This window comes from Halichondria panicea, chromosome 9 (genome assembly GCF_963675165.1).
Source record: "Halichondria panicea chromosome 9, odHalPani1.1, whole genome shotgun sequence".
Taxonomy (NCBI): Eukaryota; Metazoa; Porifera; class Demospongiae; order Suberitida; family Halichondriidae; genus Halichondria; species Halichondria panicea.
Window position 1 is genome coordinate 6,865,715 of NC_087385.1, and position 23,220 is coordinate 6,888,934.

The 23,220-nt window shown below is 46.6% G+C and overlaps 10 protein-coding genes across 10 annotated transcripts; 5 read left to right on the top strand and 5 right to left on the bottom strand.

Moving 5' to 3' along the window:
* Positions 1–43: 43 nt before the first annotated feature.
* LOC135341992 (protein FAM133-like) lies at positions 44–1,090 on the bottom strand. The gene is made up of 7 exons (XM_064538685.1): positions 1,022–1,090; positions 856–953; positions 719–806; positions 480–554; positions 358–405; positions 279–305; positions 44–225 (listed from the first exon to the last, which is right to left on the bottom strand). The coding sequence occupies exons 1-7, from the start codon at positions 1,043–1,045 to the stop codon at positions 82–84; spliced, it is 504 nt and encodes a 167-aa protein (XP_064394755.1). The 5' UTR covers positions 1,046–1,090; the 3' UTR covers positions 44–81.
* LOC135341937 (E3 ubiquitin-protein ligase RNF167-like) lies at positions 1,069–3,153 on the top strand. The gene is made up of 7 exons (XM_064538630.1): positions 1,069–1,248; positions 1,317–1,421; positions 1,571–1,801; positions 1,861–1,910; positions 1,966–2,092; positions 2,201–2,369; positions 2,609–3,153. The coding sequence occupies exons 1-7, from the start codon at positions 1,177–1,179 to the stop codon at positions 2,998–3,000; spliced, it is 1,146 nt and encodes a 381-aa protein (XP_064394700.1). The 5' UTR covers positions 1,069–1,176; the 3' UTR covers positions 3,001–3,153.
* Position 3,154: 1 nt separating this feature from the next.
* On the bottom strand, positions 3,155–3,697 carry LOC135342006 (EF-hand calcium-binding domain-containing protein 11-like). The gene has a single exon (XM_064538698.1). It carries the CDS (start codon positions 3,695–3,697, stop codon positions 3,203–3,205), a length of 495 nt encoding a protein of 164 aa, XP_064394768.1. The 3' UTR covers positions 3,155–3,202.
* Positions 3,698–3,706: 9 nt separating this feature from the next.
* Positions 3,707–6,660, top strand: LOC135341927 (eukaryotic initiation factor 4A-I-like). Its single transcript, XM_064538613.1, has 11 exons — positions 3,707–3,845; positions 3,996–4,065; positions 4,398–4,477; positions 4,605–4,657; positions 4,777–4,925; positions 5,044–5,200; positions 5,328–5,581; positions 5,713–5,850; positions 5,970–6,059; positions 6,156–6,235; positions 6,340–6,660. Exons 1-11 carry the CDS (start codon positions 3,811–3,813, stop codon positions 6,482–6,484), a joined length of 1,251 nt encoding a protein of 416 aa, XP_064394683.1. The 5' UTR covers positions 3,707–3,810; the 3' UTR covers positions 6,485–6,660.
* Positions 6,661–6,718: 58 nt separating this feature from the next.
* Positions 6,719–7,877, top strand: LOC135341968 (paired mesoderm homeobox protein 2-like). Its single transcript, XM_064538662.1, has 2 exons — positions 6,719–7,230; positions 7,333–7,877. Exons 1-2 carry the CDS (start codon positions 6,918–6,920, stop codon positions 7,833–7,835), a joined length of 816 nt encoding a protein of 271 aa, XP_064394732.1. The 5' UTR covers positions 6,719–6,917; the 3' UTR covers positions 7,836–7,877.
* A 53-nt stretch (positions 7,878–7,930) lies between these two features.
* LOC135341906 (glycerophosphodiester phosphodiesterase domain-containing protein 4-like) lies at positions 7,931–11,800 on the bottom strand. The gene is made up of 7 exons (XM_064538587.1): positions 11,409–11,800; positions 11,161–11,302; positions 9,806–10,453; positions 9,550–9,729; positions 9,175–9,480; positions 8,428–8,516; positions 7,931–8,223 (listed from the first exon to the last, which is right to left on the bottom strand). The coding sequence occupies exons 1-7, from the start codon at positions 11,516–11,518 to the stop codon at positions 8,193–8,195; spliced, it is 1,506 nt and encodes a 501-aa protein (XP_064394657.1). The 5' UTR covers positions 11,519–11,800; the 3' UTR covers positions 7,931–8,192.
* Positions 11,795–14,935, top strand: LOC135341955 (choline-phosphate cytidylyltransferase A-like). Its single transcript, XM_064538648.1, has 6 exons — positions 11,795–11,982; positions 12,046–12,271; positions 13,659–13,810; positions 14,011–14,232; positions 14,381–14,515; positions 14,675–14,935. The coding sequence occupies exons 1-6, from the start codon at positions 11,890–11,892 to the stop codon at positions 14,798–14,800; spliced, it is 954 nt and encodes a 317-aa protein (XP_064394718.1). The 5' UTR covers positions 11,795–11,889; the 3' UTR covers positions 14,801–14,935.
* On the bottom strand, positions 14,848–15,807 carry LOC135341990 (nuclear cap-binding protein subunit 2-like). The gene is made up of 4 exons (XM_064538683.1): positions 15,666–15,807; positions 15,422–15,603; positions 15,237–15,375; positions 14,848–15,118 (listed from the first exon to the last, which is right to left on the bottom strand). The coding sequence occupies exons 1-4, from the start codon at positions 15,702–15,704 to the stop codon at positions 14,951–14,953; spliced, it is 528 nt and encodes a 175-aa protein (XP_064394753.1). The 5' UTR covers positions 15,705–15,807; the 3' UTR covers positions 14,848–14,950.
* LOC135341901 (uncharacterized) lies at positions 15,755–17,875 on the bottom strand. The gene is made up of 5 exons (XM_064538583.1): positions 17,734–17,875; positions 17,384–17,662; positions 16,962–17,216; positions 16,359–16,902; positions 15,755–16,292 (listed from the first exon to the last, which is right to left on the bottom strand). Exons 1-5 carry the CDS (start codon positions 17,795–17,797, stop codon positions 15,887–15,889), a joined length of 1,548 nt encoding a protein of 515 aa, XP_064394653.1. The 5' UTR covers positions 17,798–17,875; the 3' UTR covers positions 15,755–15,886.
* Positions 17,876–17,884: 9 nt separating this feature from the next.
* LOC135341880 (triple functional domain protein-like) lies at positions 17,885–23,213 on the top strand. The gene is made up of 18 exons (XM_064538562.1): positions 17,885–18,024; positions 18,101–18,456; positions 18,656–18,844; positions 18,956–19,065; positions 19,114–19,183; positions 19,325–19,513; positions 19,658–19,786; positions 19,912–19,947; positions 20,146–20,322; positions 20,373–20,465; positions 21,002–21,080; positions 21,134–21,187; positions 21,241–21,378; positions 21,460–21,592; positions 21,662–21,867; positions 22,388–22,590; positions 22,659–22,784; positions 22,992–23,213. Exons 1-18 carry the CDS (start codon positions 18,018–18,020, stop codon positions 23,094–23,096), a joined length of 2,400 nt encoding a protein of 799 aa, XP_064394632.1. The 5' UTR covers positions 17,885–18,017; the 3' UTR covers positions 23,097–23,213.
* The last annotated feature ends 7 nt before the right edge of the window (positions 23,214–23,220 follow it).

The following is a 23,220-nucleotide window of genomic DNA, read 5'->3' on the forward strand; positions in this document are numbered from 1 at the left end:
CACTTCTGTTTTATTTTCCAATTCGACGCCCTTGACACTTAAGTTTGACAATTGATTGCATTTAACAGGCAAAAAACAAAACTAGCTGACATGGCCAGGGGGAGTGGGTTCGGTTCTTTGCTCAGGACATTCTTTAGTCTTTCTCTGGTCATCCTCACTCTCAGAGCTTGACTCGGTCCCTGGGTGGTGTTTGCTGTGATGCTCTCTCTTATGCTTCCTCTTACTCTGTAGAGATAGTCGCTGTAAAGCCAGTGTATAATGAGATAGGCTGTTAGTACCTTTCTCCTGTGATGTGAAGATGGAGACTGACCCAAGGACAACAACATGAGGTAGCTACAACCACCACCGAGCACTCACCCTACTCCTGGAGCGAGACCTCCTAACACTCTTACGCTTCTTCTTCTTCTGTGGAATAAACAATCTACATTACAGTCCAAGTCTAGAGAAGTATGCACACTCGATTGACTTAGAGTTATTACCTTCTTTTTGTCTGATGTCCGTGAGCTCTCCCCTAGTACACTCTCTCTGTGTCTCCTCAGCTCCTCTCTGTAGTGCTGACACAACACATTGTACACTGTAGTGCTGACACAACACATGTACACTGTAGTGCTGACACAACACATGTACACTGTAGTGCTGACACAACACATGTACACACACACTAGTACACACACACACTAGTACACACACACTTGTACACACTACACACTTATCTTACATCATTCATCTGTTCCTCATAAGCTGCCATTGCTCCCGAACCCTTGTACCTGCAGGCGCTCTGCTGCAGTAAGGCCGTGGCCTCTTCCCTGTGAATACACATATTAGCTGTGTGGAGAGGATGGCTGCAGTGCTTACAGTGACGGCCTGTCTCTGGCCAGGTAGTCCCTGATGGTGGGTCCTGTGACTGGGGGTGGACCACTGGCCCTAGCCATGGCCACTGGATTGTTGCACACCTATAAAATAACGACTGCTGTAATGTATATAGCTCACTCAAAGTGCAGCTAAGCTAGAATTAACTTACAGCTCCTTTCTTTTTCTTACCCATTTCTCACTAACTAGCCCCGCCCCCCTTCACTCCCCCCCACACACAATAAACAAACTGATTGCTGCTAACCAGCTAGCTAGCTAAGCTAGGATAGGAGACAGCCAGTGAGTCATATTAGAGTACCAGGACTGATGGAGCTCAGGCTGTGCTTGTTACTGACTCTCCTGTCCTCCCTGAAAGCTGTTAATGGACTTACCATCATTGTAAGCTGGTTGACTAAGTTTACCTACAAACCAAAGTCTTTGATTACGGTCTCATAACCGTCTTGCAGGTGAATTCTGATAATGGAACAGAGCTATTTCGATATGAAAATGACAACTCTGCCCTAGAGGGACGTTCGTACTCACTGCCTGACAATGAGGACAATAGGATTAGGGTAAGGAATGATAGACGAGTCAATCACTCAGGTACACACACACACACTCCCCCCACACACACACACTCCACACACACACACCCCACACACACACTCCGCACACACATACTCCTACACCCCCACACCCCCCCCACACACACACATCACAGGGCCACTTGCTGAGTCCTGGTGCGTACAGAAGTTGGTGTGAGCCTATTCCATCTGTGAACGTGAACCTGACACTGATAGCCTTTGTGGAGTCCTACAACAGCATTTGCCTCAGCGACCTGGAGGACAACATATACAAAGCTGGCTACTCCGCTATGCTGGTCTACACTCCATTGAGCAATGTAGTTTTGCCCCAAAACACTGACCTTCCCCAAGCTATGTTCTCAGATCATGTAAGTGCCTCTAGTGATCACACTAACCCTCTTATGTACTGCACATGTCCGATACACAGAAATTTGCAATTTACCTAAACTCGATACTCGGCGCTAACTTCTCTTATAAGTAAGTTGTAGGTATTGCCATTGTGTAGTATTGTTCTCATGACCTCTGTACTCAGTGAGCATGTGTACATTGAGATGTGGGATGACTCTCTTGTTAAACTGGAGAGAATCTTCATCATCTTTGGCTCCATACTACTGGCCTCGGTGATTCTAGCCATTGCTCTATTCTGCTGCACATTCTTTGTAAGTACTAAAAAATACTTGTAAGGCAGTTTGTCTTAGTGTGAGCAAGCTTATAGGTTTTTAAATAACCGTTTCTATAAGACCATTACCCCTACCCCTCTTGCCCAGTGTCGTACTCTGATCTCCAAGTGGCGTACTCGTGGGCTCAGTCGCTGGCAGGTCCGGCGACTCCCACGCAGGAAGTATCGCAAGGCCAAAGAGACGACTGAAACCTGCTCCATTTGTTTAGACGACTTCAAAGAAGGCGGCACTATCCGAGTACTACCCTGTGAACACAGTAAGTAGGCATATGCTGTATGTACTCAGTGTCTCTGCCTTTGGTATGCTGAGAGGTAATCACATTTATAATTATCTTACATAATGCATTGATGTGCACACCTGCTATACATACCTCACACTGTCGACATATCATACTCTTCAACCACCACACCCCCTCCCCACACACACACACATACACCACTACACACCCCCCCCCACACACACACACCACCATCCCCACCCCCCCCACACACACAGTATTCCACCCAAAGTGTGTTGACGAGTGGCTACAGAAATGGAATCGTACGTGTCCACTTTGTAAGTCCACTATTAAGCGCAGCAACGTGGCACGGGCGCGCATTGACCCAGATGAGACCTCTGGACTACTGTCAGAGGAGGGAGGGGCCTCCAGTGCTAGAACTAGCTTTAATGATGAGACTGACTATGGAGCCACTGACATCATCCCTCTGTTGGGGCCAGGGCAACCACCCATTGCCGCCTCTCCCTCAAGTATGGAGCTAGGTCTGTCACCGGACTCCACTGAAACAGAGAGGACCTTCCACACTCCTGTACCATTCCTGGATGGGGAGACAGCCTCCTATCAGACTGCTGATGAGGGACAGGCCACAGATGTTGATAATGCAAACTAAACTCTCTTGTGTTCTCATGTCATCCTGCTCAGTTTAATTTGTGTCGGTGTGTAAGCATTTTCACTGTTTGTGTGTATATACTCGGTCGCTTGGACTCTTGTGTTCGGATTTATTTTGCACATTGCACATAATTATATACTAATTGCTGATTGAGTGAATTATGGTAATGCATGAGAGCATAATGTTATATATAACACAAGGATTATTTAGTGAGATGTGATGGATACAACAAAGTATGAGATTTTATCATGAGTTCAAAGTCTCTATAAGTAACTCGTCCATCATTGTCAATGTCCATTTCTCTGAACCACCTCTCAATTTGGTCAGTCTTGATTAGAGGGGCAACCTCGTGGAATACTCGTTGACAAGACTCAAGGGTGAGGAATCCATTCAAGTAGACGTCAAAACTCACAAAAATCTGGCGAACTAGTTCATCAATGTCTTTTTGCATGAGACGATGGGTTATCAGTGCAGTGAATGCTTCTCTATCCAGGCCACCCTCCTCTTCGCCATGGCAACCAACATGTTCCGTCCAGATGGACTCCAGCTCGTACTTAGATGGCTTGTACCCCAGCAACTCCATGATGGCCACTTTGTAGTCCTCTTTTGTCAGAAAGCCTTTCCTGTGACTGTCAGCATTCTGGAAAGCATCAGTACAGTGTTTCCTGAGGGCTGAAGGGTCCAGCAGTTCAGCCATTGTTTGTAGGCCGGGGGGGCGGGCCTGAGTTCCAGCACGCATGCTCAAGGAGTTGCGCAATATCCTGGCCGAACACATGTACTGCTGGTACACTGCTAAGCTTTTATGCAATCATGGCGCAGTTTGATCAAGAACCTTCCAACTCAGAGTGAGTTATGTACTTCCTGACTACACACATATCTAATTTGACTAGTACTGAATACTCTAGTCGTGTCTGAGCGCATATTATAAGCTTGTAGAGGGCTGTTTGAATAAGGTCACCTTTTGTGTCCTAACTGTTCATGTGTGTCTATTGCAGTGGCCCCTGGAGTGCCGGTGCAGATGCTGGTGGGGATAACGAATCTTCAGGGATGGCGATCGAGATCGAGGTGAGAGTTCATAGCGAGGGACTAGTGTACAGCTAGCTATTGACGTGACGAGCACATGTTGAACCTCTATTATTAATAGCCATGTGGGTATACGAATATTCTCCAAGTGTTAGATCAGTCCATTGAGGTGGTTTAAGGTGGTGGTATTTGCAGGTTATCAGCTTAGGCGATATAAATGAGGGGAGGATTGTGATCACATTATGGTCATGGTATTACACAATGATCATTTGAACTTAATTAATTCCTAGGTATTGAGCAACTGAAACGTATTCACAAGGCTGTGTTACTATTCATTATTTCCCAGCACCTTTTAACCACTTCCCCACACACAGTCCAACTGGGACCAGGTTACTGAGAAGTTTGATGACATGGACCTCAATGAGCAGCTTCTCAGAGGAATCTATGCTTATGGGTAAGGAACCTAGCTGTCATTGCTGTCTAGGCTTCAATTATCATTGACCGCATTATTACATCTGACTAAGTTTAATATCCAGCTGTGTTTGCATGTGTTTTATTGATGTTTTACCTCCACTCTACAGTTTCGAAAAGCCTTCTGCTATTCAACAAAGAGCCATCGTCCCCTGTATCAAAGGTAACTGGCCAGCTGTCCCCGCACGCCATATCTGCAGCTCGGTCCTCTGGGCCTCGTTGTGTTCTTGTCATTCACAATACCATGTTTCACTCCCCCCAACCCTCCCCCCTCCCCCCCAGGCCGTGATGTGATAGCTCAGGCCCAGTCTGGTACTGGTAAGACAGCCACGTTCACCATCTCCATCCTGCAACAGATAGACATGTCCAAGAAACAGTGCCAGGCTCTAGTTCTTGCGCCCACCAGAGAGCTTGCTCAGCAGATAAAGAAGGTTTGTGTGTGTGTGGTCTGAATGGAAGCTTGACCTCTGTTTGTATATCTAGCCCCCATTTAACTGCCTGTGTTGATTTAATGTCTCTTACAGTCTAAGCATTGCTTGCCCTGTGCAGGTGGTGAATGCACTGGGTGACTACATGGATTGTGATTGCCATGCCTGTATTGGAGGCACCAGTGTCAGGTCTGACATTATCAAACTAGAGGGTGGTGTACATGTGATTGTGGGGACTCCAGGTCGTGTCCTGGACATGATCTCCAGGAAAAGTTTAGGTACGTCTGTCCTCAATGACAGGCTTGTAGATTCTCAGAAAATCACTGACATCATTAGCTGTAACCACAGATAAAATGTTGTAGAATTGTGTTTTCTTAATGTCACCATCTATACCTTCTGCAACAGATCCCAAGACCATCAAAATCTTTGTACTGGACGAGGCCGATGAAATGCTGTCACGAGGGTTCAAGGATCAGATCTATGATATATTCCGCAAGCTCCCTTCTGACATACAAGTGAACCTTCTCTCTGCCACCATGCCCGCTGATGTGCTCGAGGTGACCAAGCGCTTCATGAGAGATCCTATACGCATCCTAGTCAAGAAGGAAGAGCTGACACTGGAGGGAATCAAGCAGTTCTATATCCAGGTGGAGAAAGAGGTAAGTCAACATGGTTGTAATTTGTGTTCAGATTGTCCATTTCTATAGCTCTTAGGATATCCATGTGTCTAGTGCTGTCAGTGGTAGATAGCATATCTCATGTGTACTCTTACCCTCCCCTTGTTGTACAGGAGTGGAAGCTGGACACTCTGTGTGATCTCTACGAAACACTCACCATCACACAAGCTGTCATCTTTGTCAACACTCGTCGGAAAGTTGACTGGCTCATGGAGAAAATGCATTCTCGAGACTTCACTGTCTCCGCTATGGTGTGTGGGTGTGTGGGTGTGTAGAGTACTTGTCCCGGTGGTGATGTGAGTAGAATTGTATAAGGCCACTGCATCTTAAGAATGTAGCTGTCATTAACCTGTGTGTTGTATGGCTGCAGCATGGAGACATGGAGCAGAAGGATCGAGATGTCATCATGAAGGAGTTCAGATCTGGCTCCTCAAGAGTCCTCATTGCCACTGATCTGCTGGTACGTACGTGTGTTGACTGGTGGGTGGGGACCTATTGGAACCATTATTATTCATTGTAGCTTTGAGTGACCCCCCCCTCCCTCACACACACACAGGCTAGAGGTATTGATGTTCAACAGGTCTCACTGGTTATCAACTATGATTTACCAGCCAATAGGGAAAATTACATTCACAGGTGAGCTAGCTTGTCTTAGTGTTGCATGTACTATATCCCTATGTACGTGCGTGCATGTGTGTGTGTGCACTGTCCAGTGTTACAGTTGATTCTCTCCACCACAGGATTGGCCGTGGTGGTCGATTTGGTCGTAAAGGAGTAGCCATCAACTTCATCACCCGTGAGGATGAAAGGATGCTCAAGGACATAGAGACCTTTTACAACACTGTCGTCTCTGAGATGCCTATGAATGTGGCAGATCTTATCTGAGCAGCATCATGGCTAGGGACTACTTTTACTGATAGCTAGTATAGCACAAAAGTCCAAACAATAATTATAAAAATGGAAAAACTCTGAAACTTTGATATTGCTGTTTCACATTAATAATTATAATAATTAATTTTGTGGTTTTATGTTGAATATTTATCCTTATTGGTTTATATTGATGGGATTATTATTGGAAGCAATAAAATTATTAATATCTCCCAAATTTATCTTGTGAAAACTAAGCCAATGGGTGTTATTGACAAACCTAATGGTATGTCTCTGTGCATTTGTCACCCAGTCAATATCAGTAGCTGTGAGGGTGCATGTGGTAACAATCCATCAGCACCTTCCCTTTGACAAGGCTTTGTTCCATAAACCATTGAGAAGGTGAACTAACCAAGCAGCCTCAGAGCTATTAGCACAGCTTAGGACAATCATGGACGGCTATAAAAGGGCAGCCAGTGCTTCAAGAAATCATTCACTCAATCCAAGACTGATGAGCAAAGCAACTGGTGCTAAAGTCATGGCAACATCATTCTCCATCCAAGATATCCTCTCCAAGAAAGACAAGCGACATGAATCTACCTCCCCCACAGCCCCCCAGGCCCAAGCATCGCCTGAGAGCAGCCCTGACTCTGGGCCACAAGTGTCTGTTCTGAATGATTCTAGTTTGCAGTTTGGTGAGAGCTCCTCCCGCAAGAGAAACAGAGAGGGTTCAGATGCTTCAGGTTCTGGTTGCAGCTCTGAAGGTATTTTATGCATGCATTCAGCTAGCTAGAGCTACACAGAACACAGTATGCATGTTGCAGCCACTCTTGGTGCTATGGGTCACTCCATTCTCTCCCCTGCAGTGTTCCTTAGTGACTCAGATTCCCCTGGTCCTGTTGACCTGGATGCCCTCGCTGCCCTCGATTGCCGCAGACGGACTAAACGTCCTCGCACGGCCTTCACCTCCTCACAGCTCAAGGGCCTCGAGTACTACTTCCGACACTGCGCCTATCCCGATGGTAATGGACGTGACGTCATCACCAGGGTAACTGGAGTAGAAGATGCTAGAATCCAAGTCTGGTTTCAAAACCGACGTGCACGATACAGGAAGAGAGAGCTACCTCTGAAGAAACCATCTGTGTCTCTAACCCCTCCTCCACAACCTCCCACCCCCAGGCCGCAGCTGAGCCCACCACCTCTCACACCTGGCACACCAGTCTCTTCGATCGACTCTTACTATGCAGCAGTGATGGCGTACTACATGCAAGCTTATCAGAATGGTCATCCCACGTACCTGCCCCTCCCCCCCGGCACTCTACCAACTCCACCCCCTCAAACCTCCGCTATGAACGAACAATCTAACTGAACTGGATCCCCGATTAAACGAACACTAATTGATCTTAGAACTTTTTTCTCACTGAACAAATTTGCTTGAACATTACGACTTGATTTGTGCACATCTGATTGTTGACATTTATAACATTATTGAATTGCAAATAATTGTATCATAATTATGTTAAATAATTAAGATGCATAAAGGGACAGACAACACACACAGCTATGGTTAGAGCAGCTATGGTTAGAGCAGCTATGGTTAGAGCAGCTATGGTTAGAGCAGCTATGGTTAGAGCAGCTATGGTTAGAGCAGCTATGGTTAGAGCAGCTACGGTTATAGAGCAGCTATGGTTATAGAGGGAAGCTGCTATTGTGTTCAAGAGTCAGTTCATCTCTTACACAGCTTGTCCCAACATATTCTGTGAGGGAATAAAGCAGGAACTATTACACATAGGTACATGTAGATCATAATGAGACTGCACACTGGTGTTGATTGCCCTGACAAGTTGTCTGGCATAACACATTTTGTTTGGCATAATTATATCGGTTGGACACTAACAAAATTACCCATGCAATGAATGCTGACGTGCAAATGAATGAGGGGCACTGAAGTATACACTTACACTACTGCCAGCTGGAGTACGAGTGTTGAGATCCCTGACCACACCCACACTGGGGAGGGGTGGAGCCCTCTCATCCAATCAGCACACACCTGTTAGTGGCGGGAAACAAGTATTTGTTAATGTAACGTTGTGGTTAGCGCATGTCAGCCAACCAATAGCTGCAAATGTGACGACTTAGTTAGAACCATTAAGAGCAATTTGGCAATCATGCTCATTAAGGAGCAGCAACATTTGACAGTTTAACTTGTTAACTAGCTAAATAAAAGCAGAAGGGGTCATGGTGATTCAGACTCAACTCTGCAGTATACCAGCCGTATGTATTAACAAGGCACTGGGTGTGTGCACTGGGTGTGTGGGTGTGTGCACTGGGTGTGTGGGTGTGGGTGCACTGGGTGGGTGTGTTACTACAAACAATTGTTTTGCAAGTGAAAACCTGATCATTCTAAGCAACCTGACATTCTAAGCAACCTACTGGAATTGCCAATAATAAGTTATGAAGCCAGGCCCACTTTAGAAAAAGCAACCACTTATAATATAGCCCACACTTTTTTCTCTTATGAAAACAGAACATTTGGGCCCGAAAGCAATCGCTGATCTAAGCACACCATATTGTAGCACTACCAAACAGCTACTAAATGCATATTTTAGCTTTGAAATTGGACATTTCCGATAAAAGTTATGCTTGTAAAACATTGTCAGTACTATATACTAAGAGTTTCCCCAATGGCCATACACCATCTGGCTCACCTGATGCAGTGTGTTGGTAGTGAGGTGGGCTAACTCTCTGCAATGGTCTGTTGTGACTGACTCCACCCCCACACACCAGGCATAGCTGTACATGAGAGGACTGTCCACAAAGTACATGTTGATGCTGATATTAGCAGCTTGATAGGCTCGGAGTGTTTCTATGGGTGTTGTCCAGTCGTCATTGATACGTGCAATGTGCTCAGCTGCAAAGTCTTCAAACTCTGTCTCAATGGTTTTAGTGATATGTGATATGTGTGGGTGGTGCGCTATGACCCAGTCTCTGTTCTGTTTAGGTAGCCACCATACCTGTGAGGGTGTGGGGGGTGTGAGAGGGAGAGGTGTGAGGGTGTGAGGGCGTGTGTGTGTGTGACTCACCTTGCTTTGATCGATGCCAGAGTTGGTGATTGCATCCAGCGTGATGTTGAGGTAGTTTGCATGATGAGCATGACCAACTGGCGGCTCCATTACATCGAATATGACCACCATCCCTGAGCGCTTGGCTATACTGAGGTACCCACTAGCTGTGGGCACTGTCTCTGTTGAATAGTCATCATCCTGCAGTACATATAACCACACAATAAAGAATGCTTGTTGGTAATGGAGAGATCTAGCACACCAACCAAACACTCACCTTGTGTTCCCAGGTCCCCACACTGAGCTGTGTGAGTGGACAGTCTCCAGTGGAGTAGGCCAGAGTGGAGGCATTGACCCATGGGTTCACTGTAGGACACTTGTCTCGTATGTTGGTAGTCCGTGCAGGTACTGGGTCATGGAGGAGGAAGGGGATACCATCACGGCTGATCTGTATGTCCGTCTCTAGGCCAACCATTAATGGTATCTCAATCGCTCGTTCAAAAGCAACCAATGAGTTCTCAGGATTGTCTTCACCACACCCCCTGTGTGCAATCAGTCTCGGACGTGGGGGAAGGTCCCTGTCTAATGAAGAGCATGATTGGCATCCCTTGTACATGATACACCAGACCAGTAGACTAACAAGCAGGGGTAGCCCCATTGTAGTGACTAATCGCCTCCAGAAACGAGAGCTAGCACGGGGGACACCATTCTCTGGCTTGGGGGTGCAGATGAAATGGGCACCCATTAGGACAGTTACGGGTATGAAGAGTCGATGTGGTGACAGTAATGCTGATATCCAGGGTCCAAGGGAGAGGGTCAGTCGTAAGGGTAGAGTGAGAGAGAAGAGGCTCACCACCTTACCCCCAGCCACTAGCATGTAGAGGAGGAGCAGCACGTTGTAGAGGGTGGATATGGCGAAGGTGACCTAGTGTGCGTGTGTGTGTGTGTGTGTGTCCTAGTAAGGCACTGCAAAAAGTGTTCAAGTGCTCAAGTGTCCTACTTTGACTTTAACACATCATCTGAAAGGCCTCTCTCTAAGCTTTCGGAAAATCATAAAATTAACGTTATTGAACCATCGGAACTAAAGTTATGGCCGTTCAAAAGATGCAAAAGGTTTTATACCTTGCAAACAGCCATAACTTAATTTTGAATGGTCCAAATTCAATGATTTTCTGTTATTCTGAAAGCTTAGAAGGAGCTCTTTCAGATCGTATGCTCAAATCTCAAATTTAAAATGGGCCATAATTTCTCATTTTCGGGAAAAGATCATGGGCTATATATAGCCCATGGTATTTGGTCAAAAACAGGCCGCAGTTAAAGTTATGGCCGTTCAAAAGATTCTAAGTTTTCCCAGTAAGGAACTGCAACACATTACACATATCGAAGAGCTACAAAATGCACACATTTATTTCAATAGAATACGGACGGGCACTCACTATCAAAATAGGCACATTTAGCAAACTCATACTTTAGATTTGGGCCAGAAACGAATTTAAATCATTGATTTAAACAACAGTTGTTGGTAGTCCATCTGAATGATAGGCCTACAATGGTAGTCCATCTGAATGATAGGCCTACAAGAGTGAGGCTGACCTGTGCAGTGAATGATAGGCCTACAAGAGTGAGGCTGACCTGTGCAGTGGTGTTGAGGGAAGGGGAGAGTCGGGCTAGTCCAGCAATGGTGAGTACCAGCAGAGGCATCCAGTGATGGACAACACCCAACAACATGTACACATCGTACACTCTACTCAACTCCAGCTTCATGAAGAAGTACCTGTACAAGTGTGTGTGTGGGTGTGTGTGTGTGTGTGTGTGTGTGGGTGTGTGTGGGTATAATGTGAATGTTTTGATTTGTGTATTTCTCGTAGTTATTGTTATACCAGTTGAAGATGTGAGCAATGTCCTTCTCAACGGGAGCCATGACAACCCAGAACAGGAACCACCCCAGTGACGACACGAGTGCACTCAGCAACAACCTGTGGCCCATCATCAACCGAAACCACTTGATTTGATACACTTTGCGTATGAATCTAATTATAACATTAATGGTAGGATATAGTATATCACTGCTGTTCTGAGTTCAGGTTCTGTTGTTTTTGTCATGAGGAGATTGGACTTGAGGCTGAACACTAAGGAGGTAGCTCATGATGGTGGGGCCGTACCAGCCGACACCGATACCAACTAGACCCAGGAGCACACGCTGGTAGCGAGGGAGTCGACGGTAGCTCTCTAGGAAACCCATCAGACAAGAGATGCTAACTCAGCACTATTAACACTCCACCCACCCACACACAGCAACACACCTCCTCATCGGTAGCTAGCTGAGCTACACACAGGCACAGAAGGATCTAGGATCTAGGAATGACCACCAGGAACCCATTGAAACGTGTGAACTCTAGAGGAGAGAGTAGCAGTAGTTCTAATGATGACTTGGAGCCTCCAGTGGCTAAGAAGGTGAGGACCTAGGCTAGTAATCATTGTCCATATGTACCCTCTCCTTCTCCATTATAATTATAGAGATGCGACTATGCCCCTGCTCTGAGTTCCCCGGCCCCCCTGTGGGGGGAGGTGACCCTACCCTCTCCTCGGAGGACACAGTTAACGTACGAAGTGGCCAAGAGGGGAACAGAGGAGCCCGTGAGAGTGTACGCTGATGGTGTGTTCGATGTGTTCCATAGCGGTCATGCAAGAGCACTCATGCAAGCCAAGAACATCTTCCCCAACACTTACCTCATGGTGGGGGGTAAGTGTATGTGTGTGTGTGTGTGGGGTATGTGTGTACGTACCTTCCTCATGGTGGGGGGTGAGTGTGTGTGTGTGTGTGTGTGGGGTATGTGTGTACGTACCTTCCTCATGGTGGAGGGTAAGTGTGTGTGTGTGTGTGTGGTATGTGTGTACGTACCTTCCTCATGGTGGGGGGTGAGTGTGTGTGTGTGTGGGGTATGTGTGTACGTACCTTCCTCATGGTGGGGGGTGAGTGTGTGTGTGTGTGGGATATGTGTGTACGTACCTTCCTCATGGTGGGGGGTGAGCGTGTGTGTGTGTGTGGGGTATGTGTGTACGTACCTTCCTCATGGTGGGGGGTGTGTGTGTGTGGTATGTGTGTACGTACCTTCCTCATGGTGGGGGGTGAGTGTGTGTGTGTGTGGGATATGTGTGTACGTACCTTCCTCATGGTGTGGGGTGAGTGTGTGTGTGTGTGTGGGGTATGTGTGTACGTACCTTCCTCATGGTGGGGGGTGTGTGTGTGTGGTATGTGTGTACGTACCTTCCTCATGGTGGGGGGTGAGTGTGTGTGTGTGTGGGATATGTGTGTACGTACCTTCCTCATGGTGGGGGGTGAGTGTGTGTGTGTGTGTGGGGTATGTGTGTACGTACCTTCCTCATGGTGGGGGGTGTGTGTGTGTGGTATGTGTGTACGTACCTTCCTCATGGTGGGGGGTGAGTGTGTGTGTGTGTGGGATATGTGTGTACGTACCTTCCTCATGGTGGGGGGTGTGTGTGTGTGGTATGTGTGTACGTACCTTCCTCATGGTGGGGGGTGAGTGTGTGTGTGTGTGGAATATGTGTGTACGTACCTTCCTCATGGTGGGGGGTGAGTGTGTGTGTGTGTGTGGGGTATGTGTGTACGTACCTTCCTCATGGTGGGGGGTGAGTGTGTGTGTGTGTGGGATATGTGTGTACGTACCTTCCTCATGGTGGGGGTGAGTGTGTGTGTGTGTGTGGGGTATGTGTGTACGTACCTTCCTCATGGTGGGGTGTGTGTGTGTGTGGTATGTGTGTACGTACCTTCCTCATGGTGGGGGGGTGAGTGTGTGTGTGTGTGGGATATGTGTGTACGTACCTTCCTCATGGTGGGGGGTGAGTGTGTGTGTGTGTGTGGGGTGTGTGTACGTACCTTCCTCATGGTGTGGGGTGAGTGTGTGTGTGTGTGGGATATGTATGTACGTACCTTCCTCATGGTGGGGGGTGAGTGTGTGTGTGTGTGTGTGGACGTACCTTCCTCATGGTGGGGGGTGAGTGTGTATTTTCAGAGTTAGCATATGGCCTGAGGGTAGTAGTGGGTGGTCTGTGTAACAGTATGCCTCTCTCTGTGTGATGGTAACATGTTGTGTGTCTGTATGTTTCAGTCACCAACGATGAGCTGACTCACAGCTTCAAGGGGAAGACGGTGTGTACAGAGGCAGAGCGTTATGATGCTCTCAGACATTGTCGCTATGTCGATGAGGTGGTGACAGATGCCCCCTGGGCACTCACACCTGACTTCCTGGAGGAACATCAGGTGGGGTACTATACAACCTTTTCATGAAAAAATCAAAAAAGCTACTCTCATGTGTGTAGACTAGTGTACAGAGCCTATGATGTGTGTGTACACTGACTGTAGCTAGTGGTCAACCTCTAATAAGGTTTGCATTTCAAGTGAGATGAAAAGTGTTGTATGCACTATATACTGCGGAGATGGTACTACTGTTTGTCCCTCAGATTGACTTTGTTGCCCATGACGACCTGCCCTACAACTGCGGGGACACTGATGATATTTACAAAACAATTAAAGAGATGGGAAAGTTTGTGGCCATTCAACGCACACCTGGGGTATCGACCTCTGACCTTATAGCCAGGATAGTCAAGGACTATGACATGTACATACGGCGGAACCTTGCTCGAGGCTATTCAGCCAAGGACCTCAACGTCAGCTTTATGAAGGTACCGTCTCTTGTATGGTTCAAATTTATATACTTCACAGAAATTGCTAACAATTTAATCATCGCAGAAACTGGTATAATTTATAGTTAGCAAAATTAATTGTTTCACTTGTATCTATCATTGTAACTTGTTCCTCTGCTCTCCTCAGGAGAAGGAGGTTCATTTCCGTGAGCGTATGCATGCTCTGCGTACCAAGGTGGGGGGTAAACTTGAGGAGTGGGAGGAGAAGAGCAAGGACCTCCTGGCTGGATTCATGGGTCTCTTCGGTAGGGACGGACGTATTGTGAGTCACCAACTCAACTGAGTCTATCATGTTCGGATATTTGATAGGATGTAACTTGTGTTCAGATTGTCCAATTTTGATGCATTCGTACCAAGTCCTACTCCCCTCCATCAGACTAACCCCCCCCCCCCCCCCCCCCCCACACACACACACACACAGAGTGAGTTCTTCTATGATCAGAAGGAGAAGGTCAAGCGAGTACTGTCCTCACCTCAGGAGAGAGACAGTGATGACGAAGCTGAAACATCATCTATGGCAACTAACGGACACCAAGAAACACTATAATTATATGACTAGTCTTGATTTATTGATTTATTTATATACAGTCAATAGTTAATATATAATAAGTCATTGAGTTATAAAGAACGTTTAACAATAGACAACAATTGCAATAAACAGAAAAAGAGAAAATTATTATAAGTCTATTAATCCAAGCTATGATGTCTGCATGCTGACAACTCTCTCTGTGTTAGTAGTGTCCATTGGTTCAGCTCCTCCCCCTTGCAGTTTGGGGGGCTCCCCCCCTCGACCATACTGCCGTGCTACCCCACCCCCCAGACCACCACGCCCCTCATCATAGTCTGCACGATACTCGTCTCGCACCTGATACAGAGAGAATTAAGACAACACAAGAAGTAACTTAAAGAACAAAGAGACATTCTAGCTCTGGAAGTGTGTATATATTACAGTCACTATAAACAGTATATCATGTGAGTCTCACCTGACCCCCTGCCCTCCCACGTCCGTACTGGCGTCCCTCCTTGAACCCAATGTCCCAGTCAGCACGAATGATTCTATCATCCAGTTTAGTACCACTAATATAATGCACACAACGATCTGCATCCTCACGAGTGTAGTACCTGTGGAGTGGGTGGAGTGGGTGTCTACACACAAGATCACACTCACTCTACGAAACAGAATCCGCACGGTGTCTTCTTGTACTTGTCTAGTCCCATGACGACCCTCTTGACCTCTCCACACATGGAGAAGAGCTCGTACAGTTGCTCCTCAGATGTGTAGAATGACATGTTGCCTATGTACAGAGTGGTGCTTGCATCCAGCTTGGCCTGGTAGGCCTCAGGGGGGAGCTGGGCCGGGGGGGGGGGGGGGGGTATATCCTAAAACCCTAACTTGTGTCAAACTCACTTACCTCGCTCTTATGATCTTTATACGCACTCTTAGTCGCCATCTGACCTCCTGGAGTTTGAGTACACGCATACACGTACTTTCAAGAAGGTATCTCTTCAAAGTTAGATATGGTAAAGATCATTAACTAAGTTTACACATTATTGATAAAAAATGTGATAAAAAAAATAATGTGAAAAATCCTTCCATATATATCTACAGTCATTGAAGGCTGCCCACATTTGCTCAACGCTTTACAGCAACATAGAGAGGATTATCAGCCTCATCTTCATGTGAGACCAAACCATACACTGGGTTGCTAGCTTCCTCCTCTGTACTGGGTACTGGTTCATCTCCATGTGAAACCAACCCATACATTGGATTGCTAGCTTCCTCCTCCGTACTGGTGGGTCGACCAGCTGGTTGAGGCTCATCTTTAGAAGTATTGACAGATTTCTCCATATTGTTGTCTCGCTTCTGTGCTGGAGCAAACGTGATTGTCTCCTGTAACTCTTCTTGTGCATTCTTGTTGAAGAGTACGCCCCCCCCCACGTCCTGCAGAGCGAAGGCAGATTCACTAGTGGGACGTGTCATTAGCGTTATTCTCTGCTTAGTGTAGTGATTAGATTGCTCCCTCAAATGAACCTCATATCTGCACAAGGAAGTATTTTATAACACATGGCAGTCACTGTGTCTAGCAACAGCAGCCACAACTCACTGGTTTTTCTTCCTCCTCGTAGACAGTGAGCACAGACAGCCGCACAGAGCTACCAGTAGGAGCAGTGAGAGCAAGACAACTCCCAGTACGATTAAAGCAATCTCCAGAGTGCTCAACAGGGGCTCTGGCTCTGGCTGCTCTGGCTGCTCTGGCTCTGTCTCAACACTGCTGCAGCTTCGCGCATGCTCAGTGCGGGTGTAGATACGCCCACTTTCATTGCAGAGAATGCTGACACAGCAGTTATACCTCATGGCTGCACTAGCTGAGAAAGTGACTTGTTTCTTGTGCCCCTCAAGAACGGATCGAGTGGATACGGCGCCATTGCTGCAGGCCACTTCGTAGGCACTACCACTGATGTTCCAATGGACTGTGATAGTAGAGTCTGTGGCCTCAAGCTCGAGGGGAAACAGTCCTTCCCCTCCATCACTGGTACCGGGTAAGAAAGGATTGACAAGCACTACATCCTGCCACACATTAAGCATGCATATTTGCAGCACAGCATCGTACAAGTCTCCTTGTAACCTCAGTGATCCCTCAATGCACACTGTAATAGAGAGGACATAATTATAGATCTAGTATTAAATGTTATACTGCATGTCTCACGTTGCAGGTCTTGTGATGTGTTTCCCTGTGTATTCTCCACCACACACGAGTATAGCCCTGAGCCCGCACTCATGAGCCTGAGGGTGTGTCTATACCTCCCTGTCTCCCTGTCCGCTATGTAGGTGGACTGGTCTGACTGATTGAGGGAGTTCCCCTCCAGTAGCCACTGGACCGTGGTGACTGGCCCACCACTGGAGACACAGGTCAGAGTGCATGTGGAAGTGTTGTAGCTCAGACCCTGTATTCTCAGACTACCTGTGGCAATGAGATTCATGAGTTTAGAGAGTGTTGACACTAGTACCTCTGAGGTATGAGTTCAGTGGGGATTCCTATAATTATTATTATTAATTAATTATTATTATTATTAATAACATGAGGAATAGTCCCTAGTTCGTACTGCAGTAGATCCTATCCACACCCACCGTCATTAGTAGAAGCATTAGTGCAGTAGATGCCCACATAGATACTCTGGTTGCTCACTGTACACCTGTACACTCCGGAGGGCAGTTTAGTTCCGTTGGACACACCCAGTGATGTGTTGCTGACCTGGTAGTCTATAGCTGTCGTCCCATTGGGCAGTGTCCACACCACCTCCTCACAGCAGATAGTACCACAGATCAGGGGGATGGTCTCAGATATACTGCTAGCATCCACTAAACTATTGTTAGACAATATCACTCCTCCAAGCTGCAGCTCAGCTCCTAGTGTGTGCAGTGTACAAGCATGGATCTATACCTATAGTCTGTGTGTGTAGCTAATTGAATGTACTCACCTTGTCCGTACACTGTTCCCAGTAAGAGGGTAGACACTATTATAGTAGCTATCCACTGTTTCATGTTAGCAGCTCTTAGCCAATGGTTGCTAACGTGCTCAACTAGTCAAGCCTAAAGAATGCTGCCTACACTGTCATTTGATGCCAGCCTCACATACCAGTGCTCAGTGGGAGTGGACAGCTTTCATTACATGCCAGCTAACAAACACTAGCTACACAGTTGTCACAAGAACAAGTTTGTATCCTGTTTAGCCACTTTCTTTGTCATAGCTAGTCTTCACAGAATGGCAGGTGAGAAGTCATTGTACTCAGATGATGTATTAGTCAGTAACTTTGTTGATTATTGAGATCCCATTATCTCCCCTAGTGTTTCATGCTGAAGCCTTGACAGATGTGGGTGACTTCCGTGGCAACTGCCTCATATCAGTGAGTGGTCAAGCCTTGTCTCTGCTACACCCCAGTGAGCACAGCCTCATCGCTAAGTGGCAATACTCGGGGATACGCAAGTTCAAAGCTGACGTCAACACGTTTATCTTTGAGTCAGGTCGGAAGGGCCCGTACGGTGTGGGGGAGTACATGTTTGAGCTGCCACCGGGTGAGCTACAACAGCTCCAGTCCACCGTCACACAGTTCACTGGGGCTAGCTTCCATACAAAGACACCACGAGCCACTGCCGAGCCTGTTGCTATGGAGACCAGCACAGTGGAGGAACCTGTCAGAAAGGTACGGCCCCTCACACAATATTGAAGTCTCTAAGACTGAATAATGATACCAGGGCTACATACATGTTGGACACTCATAGTTTTGCTTGCTTAATTCTTTAATTGCTATTCATGTATCTACTCCCTTATCCCCACCCTTTCCCCCACTGTGTCCTCTCTCTGTATATACCTCTCCTTGTATCTACCTCCCCCACATGCAGGAGTCAGAGAGTGACTGCTACTCTGTTAGCAACCCTGAGGAGTCTCTGGAGGCAGTACGAGAGTTGGCACTGGTGGATGAGGGCGTGGCCGAGGGGGACGAGGGAGAGGGGCGGAGTAGGGGGCGTGTCTATGCTGAGTTACTGGACACAGAGCAATCTTACGTGGCAGACCTTCAGATGGTCATAAATGTACGTAAGACACACACACATTCATTATACCGTGAGTATACTGTAACTGTCATACATCCTCCCACCCACTCCCCACACACACACACACCCACCCACTCCCCACACACACAGTCCTACTATGATGCCATGGACCCTGACAGTGTAACTATCCCACTGAGACTGAGGAGGAAACGACATGTCGTCTTTGGTAACCTTCTCGATATCTACACATTCCATGAAAAGTAAGCCCCTGGTTACTGACCACACCCACTGACCACACCCCCACACAGAGTGTTCAGTTGTGCCCTCGGCTTCTTTGACAAGTGTCCAGAGAGAGTGGGTCTGTGTTTCATGCAGTTTGTGAGTTACCTAATGTCCTCTCATACATCAAAGAGAGCTTGTTGTGATTCCATCACTCTCTCCCACACTTTACCACACACACGTACACTCTCGCTGCTATGGTAACCATGTTGACCACACCCACACTGACCACACACACAGTCCTCAGAGTTTGAGCTATACTCGAGTTATTGTAAGAACCGCCCACGCTCTGAGGTACTGGTTAACGAGGGCACGGAGAGTCAGGCATTCTTCAAGGGCATACAGAGGAACCTGGGACACCAGTTTGACCTCAGCTCCTATCTACACAAGCCAGTCCAGAGAATCACCAAATACCAGCTACTGCTCAAGGTCTACTGGTTGTGTATAGTGAACTGTTTAGTGTGCGTGTGTGTGAAGCCTCTGCATTCTTGATTGTTAATTTGATCAATCTAATTGAACCAGATAACTTTCCCCTTTTGATAAACCCTAACTGTACTACACCAACTCCCCTAGGACCTGCTCAAGCACAGTGGAGGCATGGCTGGTGCTACCGAGGGACTGGAGGCGGCCTACAAACAGATGTGCAAAATTCTGCAAGAGCTCAATGATTCAATGCACACAGCTGGTCTCAAGGGTCTGCCGGTGAGTGCTCCCCCCCACACACACACACATGCACCTCACACCTCACACACACACACACACACACACACACACACACACACACACACACACACACACACAACACACACACACACACACACACACAGGACGACCTACCAGAGCCTGGCAAGCTGCTGGCACACGTAAGACACATGCAGTGGTGTATGATATGACTGTATTACATGTACTGGAGGTGGCATTTCAATAGATGCCAGCCACTTGTGTACCCATAACCAGATTAGCCTGGCTAGACCTGGCACTAATGTTGGAGCAATGTATAGTTACCAGTGCCTCATCCAACACACTAGTGATAGTGTCTACTCTTTGTTTGATTGTTTCAGGACCGGTTCCAAGTGTCTGTGTTGGAGCCAGGGCCACTTACATTTAGTCGCAGTCGAGAGAAACATGTGTTTCTATTTGAGAAGCTGATTGTGCTTAGTAAGAAGGTGGAGGCTAGCGAGGGGGCGGCTAAGAGAGCACGGAAGAACGAGGCGTATCTCTATAAAGAGCACCTTGAAGTAAAGTTGTATTTTAGCAGATTAGCTCAGTGTTTGATTGTATAATGCAGATGACAAATGTGACACTGAGAGAGAGTGTGTCAGAGAACCCCCTCGTGTTTGCCCTCTCACTACACAAGCAGCAGAGGGAGCACCGGTTTGAGGTGGGCGTGGTCTATATACTGTGTGTGTGTGTGGTAGGTTTGAGGTGGGCGTGGTCTATATACTGTGTCTGTGCGTATGCTACTACCTAATTAGGTAATACTATACACACATACATGTACGTATGTAATCATTGATGTGTTAATGTGTTACATACGTATTTGTGTATACGACGTGTATACACATGTACATGTATTATATGACCTAGCGTTAAATAGAGCATCTTTGAATAACCATAACTTAGTTCTGTTGGTTAATTTTGAAAACTTAGAAAGAAACCTTTCAGATGATGTGTTAAAAATTGAAATTCTATTTTTGGCCTCTTTTGACAAAATACCGTGATCTTTTTCCAAAAATAGGAACTTGTGGCCCGTTTCAAATTTAACATTTGAGTTAGGGTATACCATCTGAACGGCCTCCTTCTAAGCTTTCAGAAAATCATAAAATCGTTGAATTTGTACCACCAGAACTCTAGTTACAGAGCCAACTCTAGTCACTGGCCCTTATGGTACTACCTGATGTGTTACATGTGTTGCAGGCCCAGAGTCACGAGGTGCAGGAGATGTGGGTGAACGAGATACGAAGATTGCTACAGCTCCAGTTCACTCGTCTGAAAAGTGAGAGTTATAATCATCTCTTTGAGTGTATTATTATTGTGTGTATTGTACAGTGAAACGTGAGAAGACCGGCGATGGTTGTGACACTCCAACACTTACTAAGAAGGGTAAGATTACTTCATTATGTGTGTGTGTGTGTGTACACGTCCCCCTCCTCCAGTCATAGATATAGACACTTCCCTGAGGATGAGCAGCTCTTGTGATTGCCTTGCTAGTACAGCCCCTGATACGCCCACGCCCACGCCCACGCCCATGTTCAGGCGCTCGGCAGTACTTACCGAGAAACCAGCAGGCAAAAGTAAGACATTGCATATAATGATACTGTGATGATAGATACAGCAGCACACAAGCAATAATGGCACATCTCTATTATGCACAGAGGCTGTGAAGACGTCGCTATCCAACCCTCCCATAGAACCACCTGCATCTGAAATGAGTATCAGTTGTCATCCTAACGGCCAATCAGAATCACCCACTCCCCCTAGCAACCACCCCTCCAGGGAACAGACTCAGTGAGTAACTGACGTAGTGTACATATGTGAGTGAGTTATATATTGACCACTATATTATTATATGAACAGTAGGAAGAGTTCGTCAGTATCGCTCAAAGTGTCATGTGATCAGGAGAGGCAACAAAGAAAAAATCCACCAGTGCCGCCACCCAAAGTATTGTATGATCAAGCGAGGCAACAAAGAAAGAGCTCGTTGCCTAGTGCTCTGGACAGGAACACCAATCGTGGCAATTTGATGAATGGGAGGAGTCAAAATGCCCCAATGAGTAGAGGAGGTGCATACACAGGGCAGTACACAGGGCAGTGCATACACAGGGCAGTGCATACACAGGGCAGTGCATACACAGGGCATGTTGATTAGGCTGCTGGCATATAATTGTTTGATGTATTTAGCTCAGTGATCGCTTTCAGTTGAAACACTATACCATTGTCCTAGTGTAATTGCATTTTTTAGCTGAATTGTTGCTGTGTATGGTATCTTTGGGACGGCCATAATTTGGGTTTGGATGGTCCAATTTCAACTTTTTAATAATTTTCTGGTGGCTCAAAGTGAGCTCTTTCAGATGGCATATTAAAATCAAATGCAATTTTTGAGGCTATTCAAAAAAGCGTGGGCTATAGGTGGGGGAAAATTGCAAAATGGGATCCATTAAAAAAAGCTGAGCCAAACATATCATCTGAAAGAGCTTTTTCTAAGCTTTCGGAAAATCCAAAAATTATTGAGATTGAACGAACGGTACACAAGTTATTGTCGTTCAAAGAGTTGTTTGGTAAGTGTATTATTCTTATGTGCAGGTATGGCGGTGGACAACAGTGTGTGTGAGGCTGTAGAGAAGGTGCGTTCCAATCAGCCCGCTGATCTCGCCTGGTGCGTGTGTGGTTACCGTGACAACAACCACAAGGAGCCATTGGTGGTGTGTGGTGAGGGATGCGGCTCATTGGACGGAATGAAACAGCATCTCCATGATGATAACATTTCATTTGGATTTCTCAAAGTGGTGAGTATAAGTATAACCATGCTGTTTGTGTCGTGTGATGTCATGTGACTGCCCCGCCCCCTCCCCAGGTGGAGGTGGTGGATACAATACCTCGGAACAGGTTTGTTTATGTGCAATGGATTGGTGAGAGAAGCCGTCCAATGGCCAAGGCCAAGACCACAACTCACCGCACTCAGATAGTGGAGCTCTTCCAGGTATACATTGTAATTATTATCTATTTTGTGTCTTCTTATTCTGTTAGCCTGCCTCACCCATTTTATGGTCTATCCATTATAACACACGTGTATACAACAGAAGTCTACCAATTGATCTAATAACTGTAACTTGTTCTTGCAATCATTTGTTGCTTTAACTACACACACATCTCACACCCCCGCCCACACCCACACACACACACTCAGCCATATAATGTGGCTATCGTTGCCAGCAGTCGAGCTGATGTAACTGAGAGAGTAGTCATGGACAAAGTAACCAGCATCACTGGGACCAAGAACCATGTACTGTGACACCATAGCAACACTTGTAGTGTGTGTGTGTGCGTGCTTCTTTATTAATGTGTATTGTGTGTGTTGCCTCACCATTTTCAGTTTAGTTGTTAGAAAAAATAGGGTAAAGATCGTCTAGGGTGTT